The sequence below is a fragment of the Astyanax mexicanus genome, chromosome 18, assembly GCF_023375975.1.
Source record: "Astyanax mexicanus isolate ESR-SI-001 chromosome 18, AstMex3_surface, whole genome shotgun sequence".
Taxonomy (NCBI): domain Eukaryota; kingdom Metazoa; phylum Chordata; class Actinopteri; order Characiformes; family Acestrorhamphidae; genus Astyanax; species Astyanax mexicanus.
In genome coordinates this window covers 43523680-43542373 of record NC_064425.1, presented here as the reverse complement: position 1 = coordinate 43542373, position 18694 = coordinate 43523680, and the positions used below count along the sequence as shown (strand labels likewise).

The 18694-nt window shown below is 35.8% G+C and overlaps 1 protein-coding gene across 2 annotated transcripts in view; it reads left to right on the top strand.

Moving 5' to 3' along the window:
* The window catches only part of aplp1 (amyloid beta (A4) precursor-like protein 1), a 102993-nt gene that overhangs the window by 63035 nt on the left and 21264 nt on the right, over positions 1 to 18694 (top strand). For both annotated transcript variants that reach the window (XM_007232534.4, XM_007232533.4), the window contains exons 2-3: positions 8053 to 8238; positions 16764 to 16893. In XM_007232534.4, the coding sequence (XP_007232596.2) occupies positions 8053 to 8238; positions 16764 to 16893 (316 nt within the window). The remainder of the gene's footprint in view (positions 1 to 8052; positions 8239 to 16763; positions 16894 to 18694) is intronic.

Sequence of the window (18694 nt, the reverse complement as noted above, 5' to 3'; positions counted from 1 at the left end):
TAGTGTTTGTTACCTGACAGATCGACTACAACTCAGCTACTCCATGTAATTTTTACAGTTTTTACCCAAAATCCATCAGCATATTGAACTTTGCACTGAAACAGAACACATCACCGCCATGATCATGTTGTGTTTATGTATAACTCTGGACTGAAGTGCACTTTACAGATAACTGTGGAATTTTTGTATGTGCATCTATATTTAAATATGTATATATATATAGAGTATCGTCCCAGGGTATGCATCTGAATTTTGCTGTATGTAACATGCAATGACAATAAATGGAATCTGATTGTATCTTTTCTAATCTAATGTAGTCTAATCTAATGCAGATATCCGATCTGTTCCAGCCAAGGCTGCCTGTCAATCACTTAATTTCTTATTTATTCCCTGCCTTCTTATAGTATAGCAGAATAAGGTTAAAAATTAATTTTTCTGAATCTAACAATTTAAAAAGTGGGACACAAACTATGCTTTGGCTCACTGACTATTTTTAATAGGAGTGTTCCTGTAATGTATAATTCATCACACTGGGATTGACTCCCAGGGTAGTGGAGGTCTAAACACTACAATGTCCGTCATTAAAGTTTAAAGTGTGCAGGGTTGCCCGGCCCGCCGTTGGTTGGTTGGTTGCCAGACTGGCGTCCCCGCGAGAGAAGACAATGAATTCGGCGTCTTCTGGAAGACAGCGTGGAGGACGAGTGTGAGGAGCTGTGTTTCTGTAGATCGCCTTCCGGCAGTCTGGCTATGAGTTGCTTTTATTTTGAGGTCTTACATGTATTTTATATTCACATGTATGACATTCACATGTCTGGACGTATACAACATAAGAATAATATATGTGTGGTAGGAGAATGTAAAGGAAAGTTGTAAAGGAGTCTTGTCTAAGAGAAGGGTGGTGCTGTTATCCACTATGCTACACCAATCACATTTTGAGGGGTCATAATCATGACATAACACTGGAGATCTAAGCACTAAACACCACAGAGTAGCTAATATTTGGTGATTTTAATATAGTGATTATTATTTTTAATATGGTGAATGATAGTATACCTTGAAATATAGCAAGATATCACAATATAGCAAAAGAAAAATTCACACTGTTCTCATAATTTCCCATTATATATCTACTAGAGTCAGATTATGTCTGTTCAGTATCATTTATTTAACTTTAATCCTGGATATATTGAGATATTTGGAGTGCATTATTATTATTAGTATCATGACATGATTCTGGATCATTGACTTCTCTTCCAAATCTGATAAAATTCTTATAATTTTATTTAATATCTCCGTTAGGGGTGTGCCATATTATATCGTATGCAAAAATAACGTTTATTTTAAATTTTGTTTCATATTTTCTCATATCGTCAAGAGTATCGCTATCGCAAAAATAAAAACACCATGAAATATCATGATATTATTTTAGGGCCATATCGCTGGTACGAGTAAATCACATACAGCAGTGCTGCTGGAGTTTTTGAACACTGTATCTAGAAGCTACATTTCTCTAATGCTGCTTTGTAAAACAGACATGATCAAATGATTATCTGCAATGTGATTGGCTGAGAGGCTTTCTGTAGTGCCGTTATCAGCCGGTAATGCACTCTAACCGAAGCTCTCCATGTATTACTCTCCGCCAAATACAGGTAACGTAGCAACGATGCAGCGCTTACAAGCCAAACAGCACAAACGCAGCTACAAACAGAGCAGCAATAGAACTATTTTAACTTGTGGAGTTTTTATAACTGAACAGATCATATTTTCTCCTTCTCTTTAACTCTTTAAAATCTTTCATTAAACACTATTGCTTAAATATAGCTTAATTGATCTGAAAATGTTTTAATAGACTGTAGCAGTATTGCATATTTTACTATATTATCAAATGAATATCTGATTTTGTTTGTGTCTGGTTATAAAGGGCTGCAGAAGTCTAGTTAAAGATCGCTTTTGGCTCTGACGCCTTCCTCTGATTTTTCAGATGAGGTTTAATCTGGGATTAATCACCGCAGTGACTAGTGCTAACAACACCAGATTGCAGCCAGTTGTCAATAATCCACAGTAAATCCCTCAAATGACTGCAGCCATGCGTCATCTCACACTGACGATACCTGCACTTTCACTTCGGATGCATCTTTCTGCTGTCCTTAAAATACTTTTCCATTTTGCATTGTTTTTTTTTACTGGATTTCTACTTATTTAGCCGGCTTTTCCAGGGTTTTTCCATAGGATTACATGTTCTTGACTAGAGGTGGAAACTAAGTATCCATCAGGATACTTTGATTCTCTCATACTCGATATAACAGCTCTGGAAAAAAAATAAAGACCACTTAGAAATTATGAGTTTCTTTGATTTTACCAAATTGAAAACCTCTGGAATATAATCAAGAGGAAGATGGATGATCACAAACCATCAAACCACCAAACTGAACTGCTTGAATTTTTACACCAGGAGTAAAGCAGCATAAAGTTATCCAAAAGCAGTGTGTAAGACTGGTGGAGGAGAACATGATGCCGAGATGCATGAAATAAAAACTGTGATTAAAAACCAACCAGGGTTATTCCACCAAATATTGATTATTTCTGAACTCTTAAAACTTTATGAATATGAACTTGTTTTTTCTTTGCATTATTTGAGGTCTGAAAGTTCTGCATCTTTTTTTTGTTTGTTATTTCAGCCATTTCTCATTTTTTGCAAATAAATGCTCTAAATTGTAATATTTTTATTTGGAATAGGGAGAAATGGGAGAAATGTTGAACGAACTTTATGGAATAAAACTGAAGTAGCCTTTTTTTTCCAGAGCTGTATATAAATAGATATATAGATTTACGGGTGTCAGTTTCCTCACAAATTCATATCTGGAAGAATGGTCTAAAATTGTAATAAACACACTCCTAAACCTTGTGGAAAGCCTTCCAAGAAGACTTAAAGCTGTTATACGAGATCAATGAATACTTTTAAACAAAATAGTTCATGTCTCTTTGTTCTGTAGACTGTGGCAAAGTCCTGAAGGCTAAAGTGGCTACATGCTAAGCGGCTAACTCCAGCCAAGCAATCAATCCAGCTTTGATTTCTGCTCTTCTGCTGCTGTTCTCCAGTCCCCTGTGCTGTGTTGATTTACCTAAGTGGCCTCGCAGTCAATGAGCTTGTATTAACACCTGACTGCAGCTCAGAGTTACCGTTAGCTGTGACTAACGGACATCCCGCGGGCCTTTCTCCAGGAGAGAGCAGCACATCCCAGATCAATACCGGCCTCCTGCAGAGGAGAAGGGGGGTGGGGAAAGAATTAGAATTAGAATTAGGTAGAAATGGGAGGAATAACAAAAAAAAGTTGTCCAAAGGTGGTGCTGCAATACAGCTCTGGAAATAAATAAGAGAGCACCTCAGTTTCTAAAAATGTTTCTCTGATTTTGCCATTTATAGTTATATATTCAAGTAAAATTAACATTTTTGTTTTATTCTATAAACTGCAGACAACATTTCTCCCAAATTCCAAATAAAAATAACGCAAAGAAAACAAGTTCATATTCATATTTAAGCTTTAAGAGTTCAGAAATCATCAATATTTGGTGGAATAACCCTGGTTGGTTTTTAATCACAGTTTTTTTTTTCATGCATCTTGGCATCATGTTCTCCTCCACCACCAGTCTTACACACTGATTTTGGATAACTTTATGCTGCTTTACTCCTGGTGCAAAAATTCAAGCAGTTCAGTTTGGTGGTTTGATGGTTTGTGATCATCCATCTTCCTCTTGATTATATTCCAGAGGTTTTCAATTTGGTAAAATCAAAGAAATTCATCATTTTTAAGTGACACTACCACCACCATGTTTTACGTTCAATATGATGTTTCTTTGTTTATTGAAAAAGATCAGTGTGGTAAGTAGTATTGAGAAGTATTGTGTAATATATAGTAAAAAGGGCACAGTTTCTGACATTAAGTATTTATAAAGAGAGCTTTATATTTCATTTATTTTTACCATTGATTTACCATTAACTAATAATAATTAATAACTATTATTTTTTACATTTTAAGGAACTAAAACGTTTCTAACATATTTGTAAATACAAATTAACACATTAGCAACATGAACTGCAATTGATACACATTTGTCAGGTTGAAAATTCTTATTAATTAGTTATTAAATAGATGTTAATGTTCAAATTCTGATGAACTAATGCTTTATATTTAGATATTAAAGATATATTTAAAAAAGTTATTTTAAAATGTTACCATTTTCTTTATGCAGGTAAAAAACTAAGGAATGAAATAATATTGAGATAATATATAAAACTATATGTTGTAGCCTAGGATTTTGGTTTAAAAGCCCTACTGTATTTATGTGATGACCGTACAGCTCCCAAATCACAGTCAGTGATTGGCAGATGGTGAATACCCCAGCCAATCACTCAGCAGCTCCTCCATTCAGCCCGGCTGAACCGCTCTGAACAGGCTAAACGCGCTTCATAAATCACTGCAGTGTAATCATCCGCCACTTTCATAATCGTCTCTTAAGGAGACGCAGATCAAAGACAGCGAAGGGAAATGGAGTGATTAGGAAAGATGATAAAAAAGGAGAGGAAATGGATGAAAGGAAGGAAACACTCTATTTAGTGTGTCGCTTTTCTTTCGTGGAATTTCTGGGCGATGTGTAGCAGTTTTGCAGAATGAACCCGGTCACTTTTACTGATTGTTTCTAGCCGAGCACACATTTTAGTCTGACAATACATGGCAACCAATCACAACAGAGGTAATTTACATATATCAGGCTTAAAGTTACAGTAACATGAACAGTGTGTGTGGTTCTGAGGGATAAAGACATATTTTGCTGCTGTACCTTTAAGATAAATATATCTTTAAGATACCTTTAAGATAAATGCTCTGATTGGCTGCTTTGTATATACTGTAAAGACCATTTTAAATATATTTTAAAGCTATTCCAATGATATGAGCCCTCTAAAACATATAATAATATCATGTTTCCATGGTATTGGTCCTTTAAAGCTTGTATTTTCATGATTTTGGTTATATTTGTGATATTCGCCCTATATTGTTGACTGTAATGAGATTGGTGCTTGAAAGTGAACATTTCTATGATATCTGCCCTTTAACGCAGATTATTCTGTAATATTGATACTTTAAAGCATACATATCTATGATATTTGCCCTTTATTGCTGATTTTTCTATGATATTGCTCCTTTTTAGCTTACATTTCTATGATATTGGTCCTTTATTGCTTATTATTCTATTGTATTCATCCTTTAAAACATATATTTCCATGATATTGACCATTTATCGCTGATTGTTCTGTGATATTGCTCCTTTAAGGCTTATATTTTCATGATATCGGTCTTTTATTGCTGATTGTTTTATATTATTCATACTTTAAAGCATATATTTCCATGATATTGGCCCTTTATCACTGATCGTTTTGTGTGATTGGTCCTTTAGAGCTTACATTTCTAATATATTGGTCCTTTAAGACTGATTGTTCTATAACATATGCCCTTTAAATCTGATTTTTCCATGATATCTGCCTTTTAATGCTAATTGTTCCCTGATATCTCCTCTTTAAAGCTGATTTTTCAATGATATCAGCCCTTTAACACAACATTGTTTTATGATATCTGCCATATAATGCTGATTGTTTATGATATTGGCCCTTTAACACAGATTTTTCTATGATATCTGCCATATAATGTTGATTTTTCTATGACATCAACCCTTTAACACTGATTGTTCTATAATAAATGCCCTTTAATGCTGATTGCTCTATGTTATTAAGCCTTTAAAGCTTTTGCTTCTAAGTTATCAGCCATGTAACACTGATTTTTCTATGATATCTACCATATAATGCTAATTATTCTATGATATTGGCCCTTTAATGCTATTTTTTTTTCATGATATCTGCCCTTAATGCTGATTGTTCTGTGTTATTAACCCTTTAAGCTTGAATGCAGATTTTTATACTTACAAACTACTTTAAAAAATTGCATTTCTATAATATGGCTCCCTTAAAGCATATGTTTTTATGATATCGGCCCTTTAATGCTGATTGCTCTATGACGTTGCTCCTTTAAAGCTTATATTTCTATCATGTTTGTCTTTTATTGATGAATGTTGTATGTTATTCGTACTTTAAAGTATATATTTCTATGATCCTGTCCCTTTAACACTGATTATTCTTTGTTATTGGTCCCTAAAACTTGCATTTCTGTGTTATATGGGCCCTTTAAAGCATATGTTTCCATGATATCGGCCCTTTAACACAGATTGTTTTATGATACGGACACATTAAAGCTTGTAGTTGTTTGATATTGGTCTATTAAATTGTTTTTTAATTAAACGTGTACTGCCGGTTTGCATCCAAATGGCTTCAGCTTCACATTACACACACTCTCACACACTCACACACACACACTGAGGCTGGTTGGATTGGGGATAGATAAGCTGCATTTAGAGTAATCAGTGAGTCTGGCTCTGGCTCGATGTCAGAGTCAATAATGGCAGCCCATGTTAGCCGTCAGTGGAATGATAAAGACTCCTCGCTCGCCCCTCCTGTCTCTCTCTCTCTCTCTCTTTCTTTTTCTCTCTTTTACTCCATGTCTTTCTCCCTGTCTTTCTTCCACTGCACTCCATCTTGCCTTTAATCCCTTACACTTGTGTCTAATGTGACTACACCAGTACCGGCCCTCTGCCCATGTGGATCACACACTACATGTGGGCTTGTGAAAAATCAACACAATAACAGTAATCATACTATTGTCACATTTAAATTAAAATATGTATATCATATAATAGACATAAGCAATACAAAAGTAACATATTTGCTTAAGAAAAAGATGATAATGCTGTGTAATACTGTAGCCGCATGCACAGCGGAGCTGGGGAACAAGCTGCGCGCACTTCTTATGCAAAGACTGAGTTTTACAGCTCAGTAATCATAATTTATCCAGGTCTAATCAACAAATATACACCAGAAATACAACAATTACCTATCTGTAAAACAGGGTTCAATAAAAAAAATACATCTGTTTTCAGGTTAATAGATCGCAATAGTCCTCAAAAGTCTTATTAAAGGAGTAAATCAAGGTGCAATCAAATGAAAGCACTAATGTTTAAAAAAAAAAAAAACCTCTTTCCATAGTTATTAATCATGTGAGAAATTTGGAGTTATTGGATGACAAATTTAAAAAAAACAGCCTGTTTATTTGTATATAGACCCGAATTTAGACTCCTACGAAATAAGAAATTTAAATATTATCAGATAACACCACTAAGGTCTTGAAGAACACTTGTAATAGTATTTATTATTTATGTTTCGTATAATAATACTGTAAGAATTTGAGTTAATTGTATGGCTAATATAGGAAGGATATGGTTGTAAATAGATTTTATACAGTTTAAACTGTGAAAATCAAAGGTTTATCATATCATACTACAAAATTTGAAATCTGAATTTCATTCTCTTTAAATAAAAGTATATGTTTTAAGTATATTACTGCAGCAATTTGGAGTAACGGTAAATCAAACTTAGGAAAAATTTGGATTCGGTTTTGCATGAACCATAAGTTGACATTACCCAAATGGCTAGCAATGGCCTGGGACTGCACTACAATTTTGATTGGATAAAAAAAACTAATCTGGCAACCGAACAGGCCAAATAACCTGTGAGAAATGCTTAAATATTGGAAATCTAAGCTTTCTGTAAAAACTAAACCGTTTTCAGGTGAAAAATCTGTGTAGAAAATCTGTTTTTTCTTTTTTTTTTTACAAATGACATATTTTTTGTTTACGTAGGTCCTCCCAAATGAATGCTTTCTTCCTTCTTTATTGTGTGTTAATATCTCTCTTTATGAGGTACTATCACCTCCTACACAGCTAGCATGCTAATACAAGTGTTTTTTTTCTCTATTATAAATGTAAGAAATGTCTTGCAGTTTAACAACAGTGTGTCTAAATCCAAGTTTATGTCTGAGTATGTCTGTGCTAAACGTCTCTCTCTCTCTTTATCTCTCTCTCTCTCTCTCTCTCTCTCTCTTTTTTCAGGCTCTGGCTATGACCGAGGTGAATGGTCCGGTAGGCGGGGCCCTGGTGGCCGAGCCTCAGATTGCGATGTTCTGTGGCCGTCAGCTCCTGCACATGAACACCGAGACCGGGCAGTGGGAGCCGGACCCTCAGGGGCGCCAGGGCTGCTTCACCCAGCCTAGCAAAATCCTCTCCTACTGCCAAGAGGTACGTTCACCAGTTCCAGAAACACAACATCTAGCAGTTACAGTGATGAACCAAAAGGTGTGATGGTGATAGGGATTTTGCCCTGATGTGTGGTGCTTCTTACATTTGCATTTATGGCATTTATCTCAAAATTTTATCAAAGGATTTACAAAGTTATTCCTGTTACAGAGGTGCATCAATGTAGAGTTAGGAGTCTTGCCCAAGGCCACTTTTTGTTGTAGTGCAGCATTCAGTCATCCAGACCGGGAATTGAACCCCAGTCTCCCACATGATGTTGTAGCTCACTAGCAGGCAGTGGTGTTATCCACTGTGCCACACCAACCAACTTCTTCATAGTGAAATTACAGTATAAAACCTGCATATGCTTTTAATTTGTATCCTTATAACTAGTAGCGGACTAGCGATCGTAAAATCGTTATGTAGTGGTAGGTACTTAGTGTGGTAGTTCTTGAGTGTAATGAGTTCCAGTTCCAAGTTTATCAGTCACTACCTGTGTTATATACTGTGGTTCTTGAAAGTTTGTGTGCCCTTTAGGTTTTAGGTGATATTTCTGCATAAATATCACCTAAAACCTACTTTTTAAAAAATCTAGGAGAAAATCAGATCATGTTTAAGATCATATTTATACAGAAATATAGAAAATTCTGGAGTCATGTGGTGTTGAGGGGATGGAGTGGAGCAATGAAGTGTTGAAATGGGAGATGTAGAGGAGTAGTGGGCTGTTGAGAAGATAGGGTGTAATAAGGGAGCGTTATGAGGATGAAAGGGTGGAGTAAAGGGCATTGAGGGTATAGGGTGGAGTAATGAGGCATTCGTAAGATTGAGGTGGGGTAATGGGGCAATTGAAGTGATAGGACATTGTGGAGAGTGAGTTGGTGGGTATTTTTGTGTAATAGTTGTATGTAATGAGCTCCATTGGGTTTATCAGTCACTACCTGTGTTAGATGTTAAAAGGGGTAGATGGAGATGGAATAATGGGGTTTTAAGGAAATGTGGGTGGAGCTATGGGGAGTTGAAGAGAGAGAACGAAGTAATAGGACATTGTGGAGATTGAGATGGTGGGTATTTGTGTCTGATAATTGTATGTAATTCCAGAAAGTTCCAGTGGGTTTATCAGTCACTACCTGTGTTATGAAATAATGCTATTTTAAGGAGATGCAGTTGAAGCTATGTGTTATTGAGGAGATTAGGGTGGAGTAATCGGTCGCTAAGAAGATTGAGAGGTTATGATGGCGGATAAACCTGCATATAACTGGTGTCTTTATTCAGTCCAGGCTAAATTTCTATTTCTACCAATACAGAGATGAGAAATTGAGATACGGTGCTTCAGCAGCGAATACGGCGCTCACTCAACCTCAAATCTGGAGTGAATAATATTTGGTGAATTTGACGTGCAATAACACGGCGATAACTTCCGCCATCAGTCAGCGGGAGAGATTTATTTGCAGTTCGCCCCTCAGGCGGAAATATATCGTGCAGCTAGCGTGCCTCGGTGTTTCCTCCCTCTTAAGAGGATTTGTGCTCTGCCCTGATCTTATCAAGTGGAATTAAGGATGTGTGATGATACTTGCTTATTTTTCCTGCCAAATAGAGCTCTCTCTGCGTTCCTGTAGAACAGACGCTCTGCAAAATACTGCTCTGCTTATCTCTGAGGGGCAAATGTGCAAAAATGAGAAATATATTGCTTCTCGATTTGGGCGTATGAGCAATTTCTCATGTTGTTAATATAAAAGAACCAACAGCACTGGAAGATATTGGACTCTTGTCTAACTACTTCTGGCCGGGACATTAATTTAAAACAGTTTCACTGCCCTGCACCCCATAATAATAGCAGATTTGTACATTGATATGATATTGCAGTCACGATTAGACTGTGTGCATCAAGGCCAGATTGAACAAAAGCTGATTTAACAGCCTGTAATTATAAAAATACATATGTGTCTAAAACTAAAGCAAAGTTTTAATAATCCTACTATACATCTTTGCTATTGTAAAGCAGTATGTGAACCAATCATGTGTTTAAGTGTTACCTGAATGGATAGCTCGGGAACACCCACACCTGTATAAGTTGTGAGGTGTTATCTTGTGAGGAATGTTGAACACCAATGGCCAGTGTGCTCATGGCAAGGCAATGCTAATTTTGGGAGTAGGTGCACAAATACAATATGGTCAGCTCAAAAAGGTCTGTTTTGGTAGCTACATTTTTATTTATAGACGAAAAGTTGTATGTAAACGTTGAATCAATGTTTGCTGATCTGCAACTACAGCAAACATCCATTATGTGGTGCTATTTATACCAACTGTTTTGAGAAATGGCCACACTGTGGTGCCAATATCAATTTGGATTTGAGAAATGCATTGAAGTGACCGAGAACTGTAACTGTAATAATAATAGCAATAATTAATGAATTAATGGATACAATAAAATAACTAAATAAGTTAAGTCAATATTATCAAGTAAATCAGGGGGTTAGAAATTAAGAATTGTACAGTGTTAAAGAGACATTCAGAGCATTATAGCTGCCTAAAGCACTGTGACTAAAAGCAGATATACAGTTTATACAATGTTAACAAGATTTATAATAGTTTTTTTCATGATTCCATCCTTTAGTCTCGCTCTAGTGGGTTTATCAGTCACTACATGTGTTAGTGGTTAAAGGAGAAAGATGAGGGTAGAGTAACAAGATTTTGAGTAGATGTGTCTGATAATTGTATGTAATGGGTATATGTAATAATTATTGGATAAAATAAAATAACTAAAGTGAAAGTCAATAAAATTATATAATTCACTCAAAGTTAGAAATTTTAAATTGTACAGTGCTGGAGAAACATTTAAAACATTCAAGCTAAGCTTTAGAGCATTTTTAATATTTCTTTTCCATGATTCTAGCCTTTTTTGTCTCACTCTAGTGGGCTCATCAGTCACTACATGTGTTAGTGGTTAAAGGAGATGGATGAGGGTAGAGTAATGGGATTTTAAGGAATTGTGGGTGGAGTTACGGGGAGTTAAGGAGAGATTGAGGTGGTGGGTATTTGTGTCTGAGAATTGTATGTAATGAGCCCCAGTATAACAAAATAACTAAAGTGAACGTCAATAAAATCAAGTAAATCACTTACAGGGAGAAGGTTAGAAATTAAGAAATGTACAGTTTTGGAGAAACATTTAGGATGTTAAGAGTTGAGCTTTAGACCACTACTGCTGACTGGAGCCCTGTAACCAAAAGCAGATATACAGTTTATACAATGTTAACAAGATTTATAATAGTTTTCTCCATGATTCTAGCCTTTAGTCTTGCTCTAGCGGGTTTATCAGTCACTACATGTGTTAGTGGTTAAAGGAGATGGATGAGGGTAGAGTAATGGGATTTTAAGGAATTGTGGGTGGAGTTAAAGAGAGATTGAGGTGGTGTCTGATAATTTGTGTCTGATAATTGTATGTGATGAGACTGGTGATGAGTAGATTTATGTAATAATCATTGGATAAAATAAAATAGCTAAAATAAAGTCAATAAAATCAAACAATTCTCTTAAAAGGAGGCGGTTAGAAATGTTGAATTGTACAGTGTTGGAGAGACATTTAGAACATTAGAGCTGAGCTTTAGAGCATGACTAAAAGCAGATATACAGTTTATACAATGTTAACAAGATTTATAATAGTTTTTTTTTTCATGATTCCAGCCTTTTGTCTCACTCTAATGGGTTTATCAGTCACTACATGTGTTAGACATTATATGAGATAGATGAAGGTAGAGTAATGGTATTTTAAGGAATTGTGGGTGGAGTTAGGGGTATTTGTGTCTGAGAATTATATGTAATGAGTCCCAGTATAACAGAATAACTAATGTGAAAGTCAATAAAATCAAGTAAAATCAAGAAATCAATAATTGTACAGTGTTAAAGAGACATTTAGAACATTAGAGCTGAGCTTTAGAGCATTATAGCTGACTGGAGCACTGTGACTAAAAGCAGATATACAGTTTATACAATGTTAAGAATATTTATAATAGTTTTTTGCATGATTCCAGCCTTTAGTCTCGCTTGTTTATGTCCTATCAGCGATCCTGGGTAAATTCAGCCCTAGCAAAAACTGCCGTTCAGCATTCTCGTTCTGCAGCGCTGCATACTCCCTTACCTCAGCTCTCCACTGCCAGCTCCCTCACCAAACTACGCTAATATACTAATATGCTGCTTCTGGCTACGTCTCCTGCTGGCACTCCGCGCCGCAATGTACATGCAAGACTGGCGTGAGCGCCGGTCCCACCGAGAGCTTTCACATGATAGACTTAATGAAGCGAAGAAGCCAAGGAATATGTCATTTCCTCGCTGGATGCTGTTCAGATTAGCAGGCAGTCCACCGGCGGAGGGCTCCGGAGCTGCCAGGACGTGTTTTCAGCAGAATAATCCCTCGCCGTATGCCTGTACACCGAGGGACGGGCGACGGGACTCAGTGCTTCAGTTCTCTGCTTTGGGTTCAGTTTAAACAGTTTAAGCCCATGTTTATTTATCTTCAGAAACGACCATGATTTATTAGGTAACAGTATAGCATATTGTGTGCGGAGTCCCTCAGGGTTCTATTATAGGATCAATGAAGTCGATGCTAGTTTGGAGAGCGAGAACTGTGTAAATCATAGTTTAGAAATGAAATATGGGCAGATGTACAGGATTTAAGGAGTTAATGGGTCCATATGGATGTTTTGGATTTTTTAAGAAGCATACTATATATGTCTAAATATTTGTGGACACCTCTTCTTAATGTATTAAGTTGCAAAAAGCTACGTGATTTCAGTAATTCAGTTCAAAATGTGTGACTCATAATATATATAGATGTATTACACACAGAGTGATCTATTTTAAGCATTTATTTCTTTAATTGTTGATGATTATCTCTCAGAAAATTAGAATATTATTTAAGACCAATTGGTGCTTTTGGCAGTGTGCCAAATCCTGCTGGAAAATGAAATCTGCATTTCCTTCAGATGAAATGTAAAATTTACTGATGATCAGTGATGGTTTGGATAAAGAGACATGTCTGATATCTGCTGGTGTTGATCCACTGTGTTTTATTATCAAGTCTAAAGTCAGTGCAGTTTTGTTTTTCCACAAAATCGTACAGCACTTCATATCTTACAGCTTCCCTCTGCTACTGACAACTTTTATGGAGATGCGGATTTCATTTCTCAGCAGGACTTGGCACACTGCCCACACTGCCAAAAGTACCAATTGTTCGTATATAATATCCTACTTTTCTGAGACACTGATTTTTAGTGTTTAATTGTCTGTAAGCTTCATAATCATCAACAATAAAATAATTAAACGCTTATCATAGAGCACTCTGTGTGTAATACATAATGCATGCTGTGCGTTTTGTTGTGTTGCTTTATAATAACCACAGCATTATTAACTCTGTGCTCTCTCTGACTGACCTTTGTCTCGTGCAATCTGATCTATATATGTGGAAATATATATAGCAGAGTTTTATGGACTGCATGAGGAAATATACTGCAGTATTTCCTGACTGAGTGTGAATCTCTCCATCAGCTCTTTCCTCTGTGCTGCTCTAGGCGGTGATTTCTCCTCTCCTTCTCTATAAGTTGCGCCACTCCCTGAAACGATTAGTACGTTTTAATATTAAATATGATCAGATATCAATAAAACATCAATAATATAGATATACATTATTAAATGGTCAATAAATGAATGTTTAAATGATTTAAATGATGCACATAAATACAGTGTCAGGGTGCAGCTGCAGGATTTAGAGTGATGGAAAAGGTTTAGCACACCCTGCTGGACAAAAAATTAAGAACTGCACCCTCACTGCAGTGTGAGCAGAGGGTGTGTGTTCATCATGGTGACTCTCTCAGTGCTGATCTGGGAGTTTCTCCTGGTGAAGATAAAAGAAAAGTTCAGAAAAAGATCAAATTTACCCCTAAAAAAATCTCACCCTAAAACCCACCTTAAGACATACAGTCTAAATGTGTGTGTAAGTCATACCACCTTAAAAAGTCTGTTAAAGATGTTTAATCAGTGCAAAACGTAGGGTATGAACACCCAATTACACCCATTTTTACCTACATTTGCTTTGCTGTAATGCTAAATAATGGGATTTACACTCCCATTACTTGTTAGCTTTATTAGCTTTATAAATATGCTAAATGTTGGAGTATACACTCCCATTACTTGTTAGCTTTACTAGCTAACTTTGTTGTGGATTCACTTCAATTACTTGTTTAGCTAGCTGGATTTATTAGATTCATAATATGCTAAATGTTGGGGTATACCCTCCCATTACCTGTTAGCTCTATTAGCTTTCTAAATATACAAAATGTTGAGGTATACACTCACATTACTTGTTAGCTTTATTAACTAGCGTTATAAACAAAAAAGCTACATTTAATGCTAAATGTTGGGGTAACGTTATACCCTTCTTTTACTTATTAGCTTTATTTGCTTTGTAAATATGCTAAATGTTTGGATATACACTCCCATTACTTGTTAACACCATTATCTTTATAATTATGCTAAATTTTGGGGCATTAGCTTTATTAGCTAGCTTTGTAAATATGCTAAATGTTGGGGTATTTGCTTTAGTAGCTAGCTTTGTAAATATGCTAAATGTTGGGGTATACACTCCCATTACTTGTTAACTCTATTACCTTTATAAATATGCTAAATGTTGGGGTATTAGCTTTATTAGCTAGCTTTATAAATATGCTAAATGTTGGGGTATTAGCTTTATTAGCTAGCTTTATAAATATGCTAAATGTTGGGGTATTAGCTTTATTAGCTAGCTTTATAAATATGCTAAATGTTGGGGTATTAGCTTTATTAGCTAGCTTTGTAATTATGCTAAATATTGGGGTATTATCTTTATTAGCTAGCTTTATAAATATGCTAAATGTTGGGGTATTAGCTTTATTAGCTAGCTTTGTAAATATGCTTAATGTTGGGATATACATTCCCATTACTTGTTCACTTAGCTATCTTTATTAGATTCATAATATTCATATATCTTATCATTCATAAGCTCTATTCCCTTTATAGATATTGTAAATGTTGGGATATACTTTCTTATTATTCATAAGCTTTACTAGCTTTATACATATGCTAAATTTTGGGGTATTAGCTTTATTAGCTAGCTTTGTAAATATGCTAAATGTTGGGGTATACACTCTTACTATCTATAAGCTCTATTAGCTTTATAAAATGCTAAATTTTAGGATATACCCTCCTATTATTTGTTAGCTTTATTAGCTAGCTTTGTAAATATGCTAAATGTTGGGGTATACACTCACATTACTTGTTCACTTAGCTATCTTTATTAGATTCATAATATTCATATATCTTATTATTCATAAGCTCTATTAGCTTTATAAATATGCTAAATGTTGGGATATACTTTCTTATTATCCATAAGCTCTATTAGCTTTATAAATATGCTAATTTTTGGGGTATACACTCCCATTACTAGTTCACTTAGCTAGCTTATTATATTTATGATATTCTAAATACTTTTTTATTATTTTAATATAAATATGCTAAATTTTAGGATATACTTTCCCATTACTTCTTATCTCTATTTGCTAGTTTTATGAATATGTTAAATGTTGGGGGTATGCTTTTACTACTTGTTCGGCTAGCTAGCTTTATTAGATTCATAATATGGTAAATGTGGGGTATACTTTTCCATTATTCATCAGCTCCATTAGCTTTGCAAATATGATAAATGTTGGGGTATCAATTCCCATAACTTGTTAACTTTTTTAGCTTCATTAAAATGCTAAGTGCTTGTGATATGTTCTCTTATTACATGTCTTTTTAAATATGTTATTTTTGGGGTATATGCTCACTTTACTTACATTACTTACTTACATTAGAATAATTAAACATTTGTGTACATGTTGATTTAATTCTTGAAAGTCAGGATGAGATCAGCACTTTAAAATAAACCAGTCAATATGAATAAATGTTGAATCTAATGTAAGGCTTCTGCCATATTAGCTCAGATGACTACCTCGAGTACTCTAAAAATAGAAAAAAAAAGGAGTCCATGGCCGTAACCTCCCTAACATGGAATGAATATCCTCACACCCAACCTTTCGGCAAGGTTAGTGCGGGGGTGTTATGTTTTAATGGTGGCTGCTTGACTCTGAATTTGTATTCAAGAGCAGACGTTAGGGTAATATAGAGGGCTTTGTGGCTGTGCTAAATAATTAAGAAGGAAGAGATATTTCACTGTGCGGAAGATGGGAACGCGCCTTCAAGGACAAAGCGCTTTAGAGCTACACGGCTCTCCATTCTTTCCTCCCTTCTTCTTTCCTTCCACTTCTTGTAGCTCCATTTTCTCTCATCCTCCTGTACCTCTTCTCTCGTCTCATTCCTTATTCCCCTTTTTGCTCTTTCTTTATTCCATCTGTCCCGGTCCTGACTCCTGTCCCTGACTCCTGTCCCTGACTGCTGTCCCTGACTGCTGTCCCTCTGTGTGTCGGTGTGTGTCTATATGTGTGTGTGTGTGTGTGTTTCAGATGTACCCAGGTCTGCAGATCTCCCATGTGGAAGAGGCCTCTGCTCCAGTGACGATCCCGGCCTGGTGTAACAAAGGCTGGGGTTACTGCCAGAAACGCCAGTCCATCGTCATCCCCTACCGCTGTCTGGGTAAGGCCATAAATATGATGTTATTTACAAGATAACATTGTTATTTTAACCTCCCTTAGCTTAAAATCCACTTTTTTTTGTTCTTTGTAAAATACAATAGTTAATAGTTGTATATGATGCTGCATGTGAAAGTCTTCCTCTTCCTCATTGTCTGCAGTAGCTAGTATAAGAAAATATTCAGAAAAAAAATCGATCAGGAAAGGCACCGTGTCTACATCAACCCGTGAATTACAGTAGTATTCATGGCCCCGCCCACCTTGGCTTGCGACCCCCCACAGGCAGAGCTGAATCCAGGCAGCAACACCGTCTCGTCAGATAGGAGCGAGGAGCGATCTAACAGCACCAGGAACAGCATGGCAGTTCATTCCTGTACTATTTGTGCGAATAACACATCAGTGTTTATATGCTTTACCCAGTAACTCAGAGCTAAGGAACAAATAATTAAAATTTGTCTATGGAGGAAAAACACCACCAGCAAAGTACAAGTGCTAGCTTGTGTAAGCAGAGGTAGATAGACCAGGTCCAGAAAGTAAAAATCCATCCATTTTTAGGGCTAAAATAATGCCCCAAGTCTGCCAAGACTGTCTGTTACAATTGCAGCTAACATGTTTGAACACTGCCTAAGCTGTTAGCATCTTGTTTTTTTTTACAACAGCTGAGCTTGGCTGTTAGCATCTTAGCTATTTTTTCCTTTGATACAGGCATAATACACATCTTAGATTTGCCATTTCTAAACAGCTTCTGTGATCATCCTGTCAACAACTATCAGCAAGAAATCCAGCTCAGAAAAATAGTTTCTAGAAAAGTGTTTATTAGTAAAATGTTGTAAATATTTTGGTGTAATTGTTCAAAATCATGTGATGCGGAGATCTGAGAGCATGGAAATCTCATACCATTGCATCCCTGTTTGGGACAGTGTGTGAATAACAGCAGAAATACTCAAGCATTTAGCTTTTATTTGGATAAAAGGCACTAACATGTAATATATATCGGTACCACTTTAAAATAAGACTACCTTTATAAAGCGTTCATAAATGGTTTATAATTAGTGTATTAATGGTTACTAATTAGGTTGTAAATGCCTTAAAAATCATTAATAATCAGTTATAACACATACGTAGAAAGGGCCACAATATAGATGGCTGTGGGTTCACTATTTGGCAAACAACAGGTCATTGTGGCCCTTTGTATGTATGTGTTATAACTGATTTTTAATATTTTTTAAGGCATTTACAACCTACTTAGTAACCATTAATAAACTAATTATAAACCATTTATAAACCCTTTATAAAGGTAGTCTTATTGTAAAGTGTACCTATATATCTCATTTTTGCTGCTGCTTTGTCATGGCTGGCCTTTTTTTAAGCGTGCATGTGGCAACCGTGCAATATTGCACTCCTAGAACTCATAGATCCCTCAGCCAATTACACTGAGTATTCAAAACTAACTGTGCTATAATGTTACACACTTTTGATTCACAGTTTTATTTCATATCTAAATCATTATCTCTTTAAGTGAATGTAGATATCAGTATAAATCGCGACGTCAGGGTTAATCAAGACGAATAAATGAAATATGCAGTCGCAGCTGTTTCACTCTAAGTTGCCTTTGTCCTTCGTTTCTGCTCACACATCGTACATAATGATTTCACTAATAAATCTGCTGCTTCAGCTGCTTCACAGTAGTAATGTACGGAACAGAGGAGAGCTAACCGTGCTCTTCTTCTCTCAGTTTAATATCTATCTTATCTAAAATGATTCAAAATTACTATTTCTATTTCACTAATGTTCTCTTTCTGCTG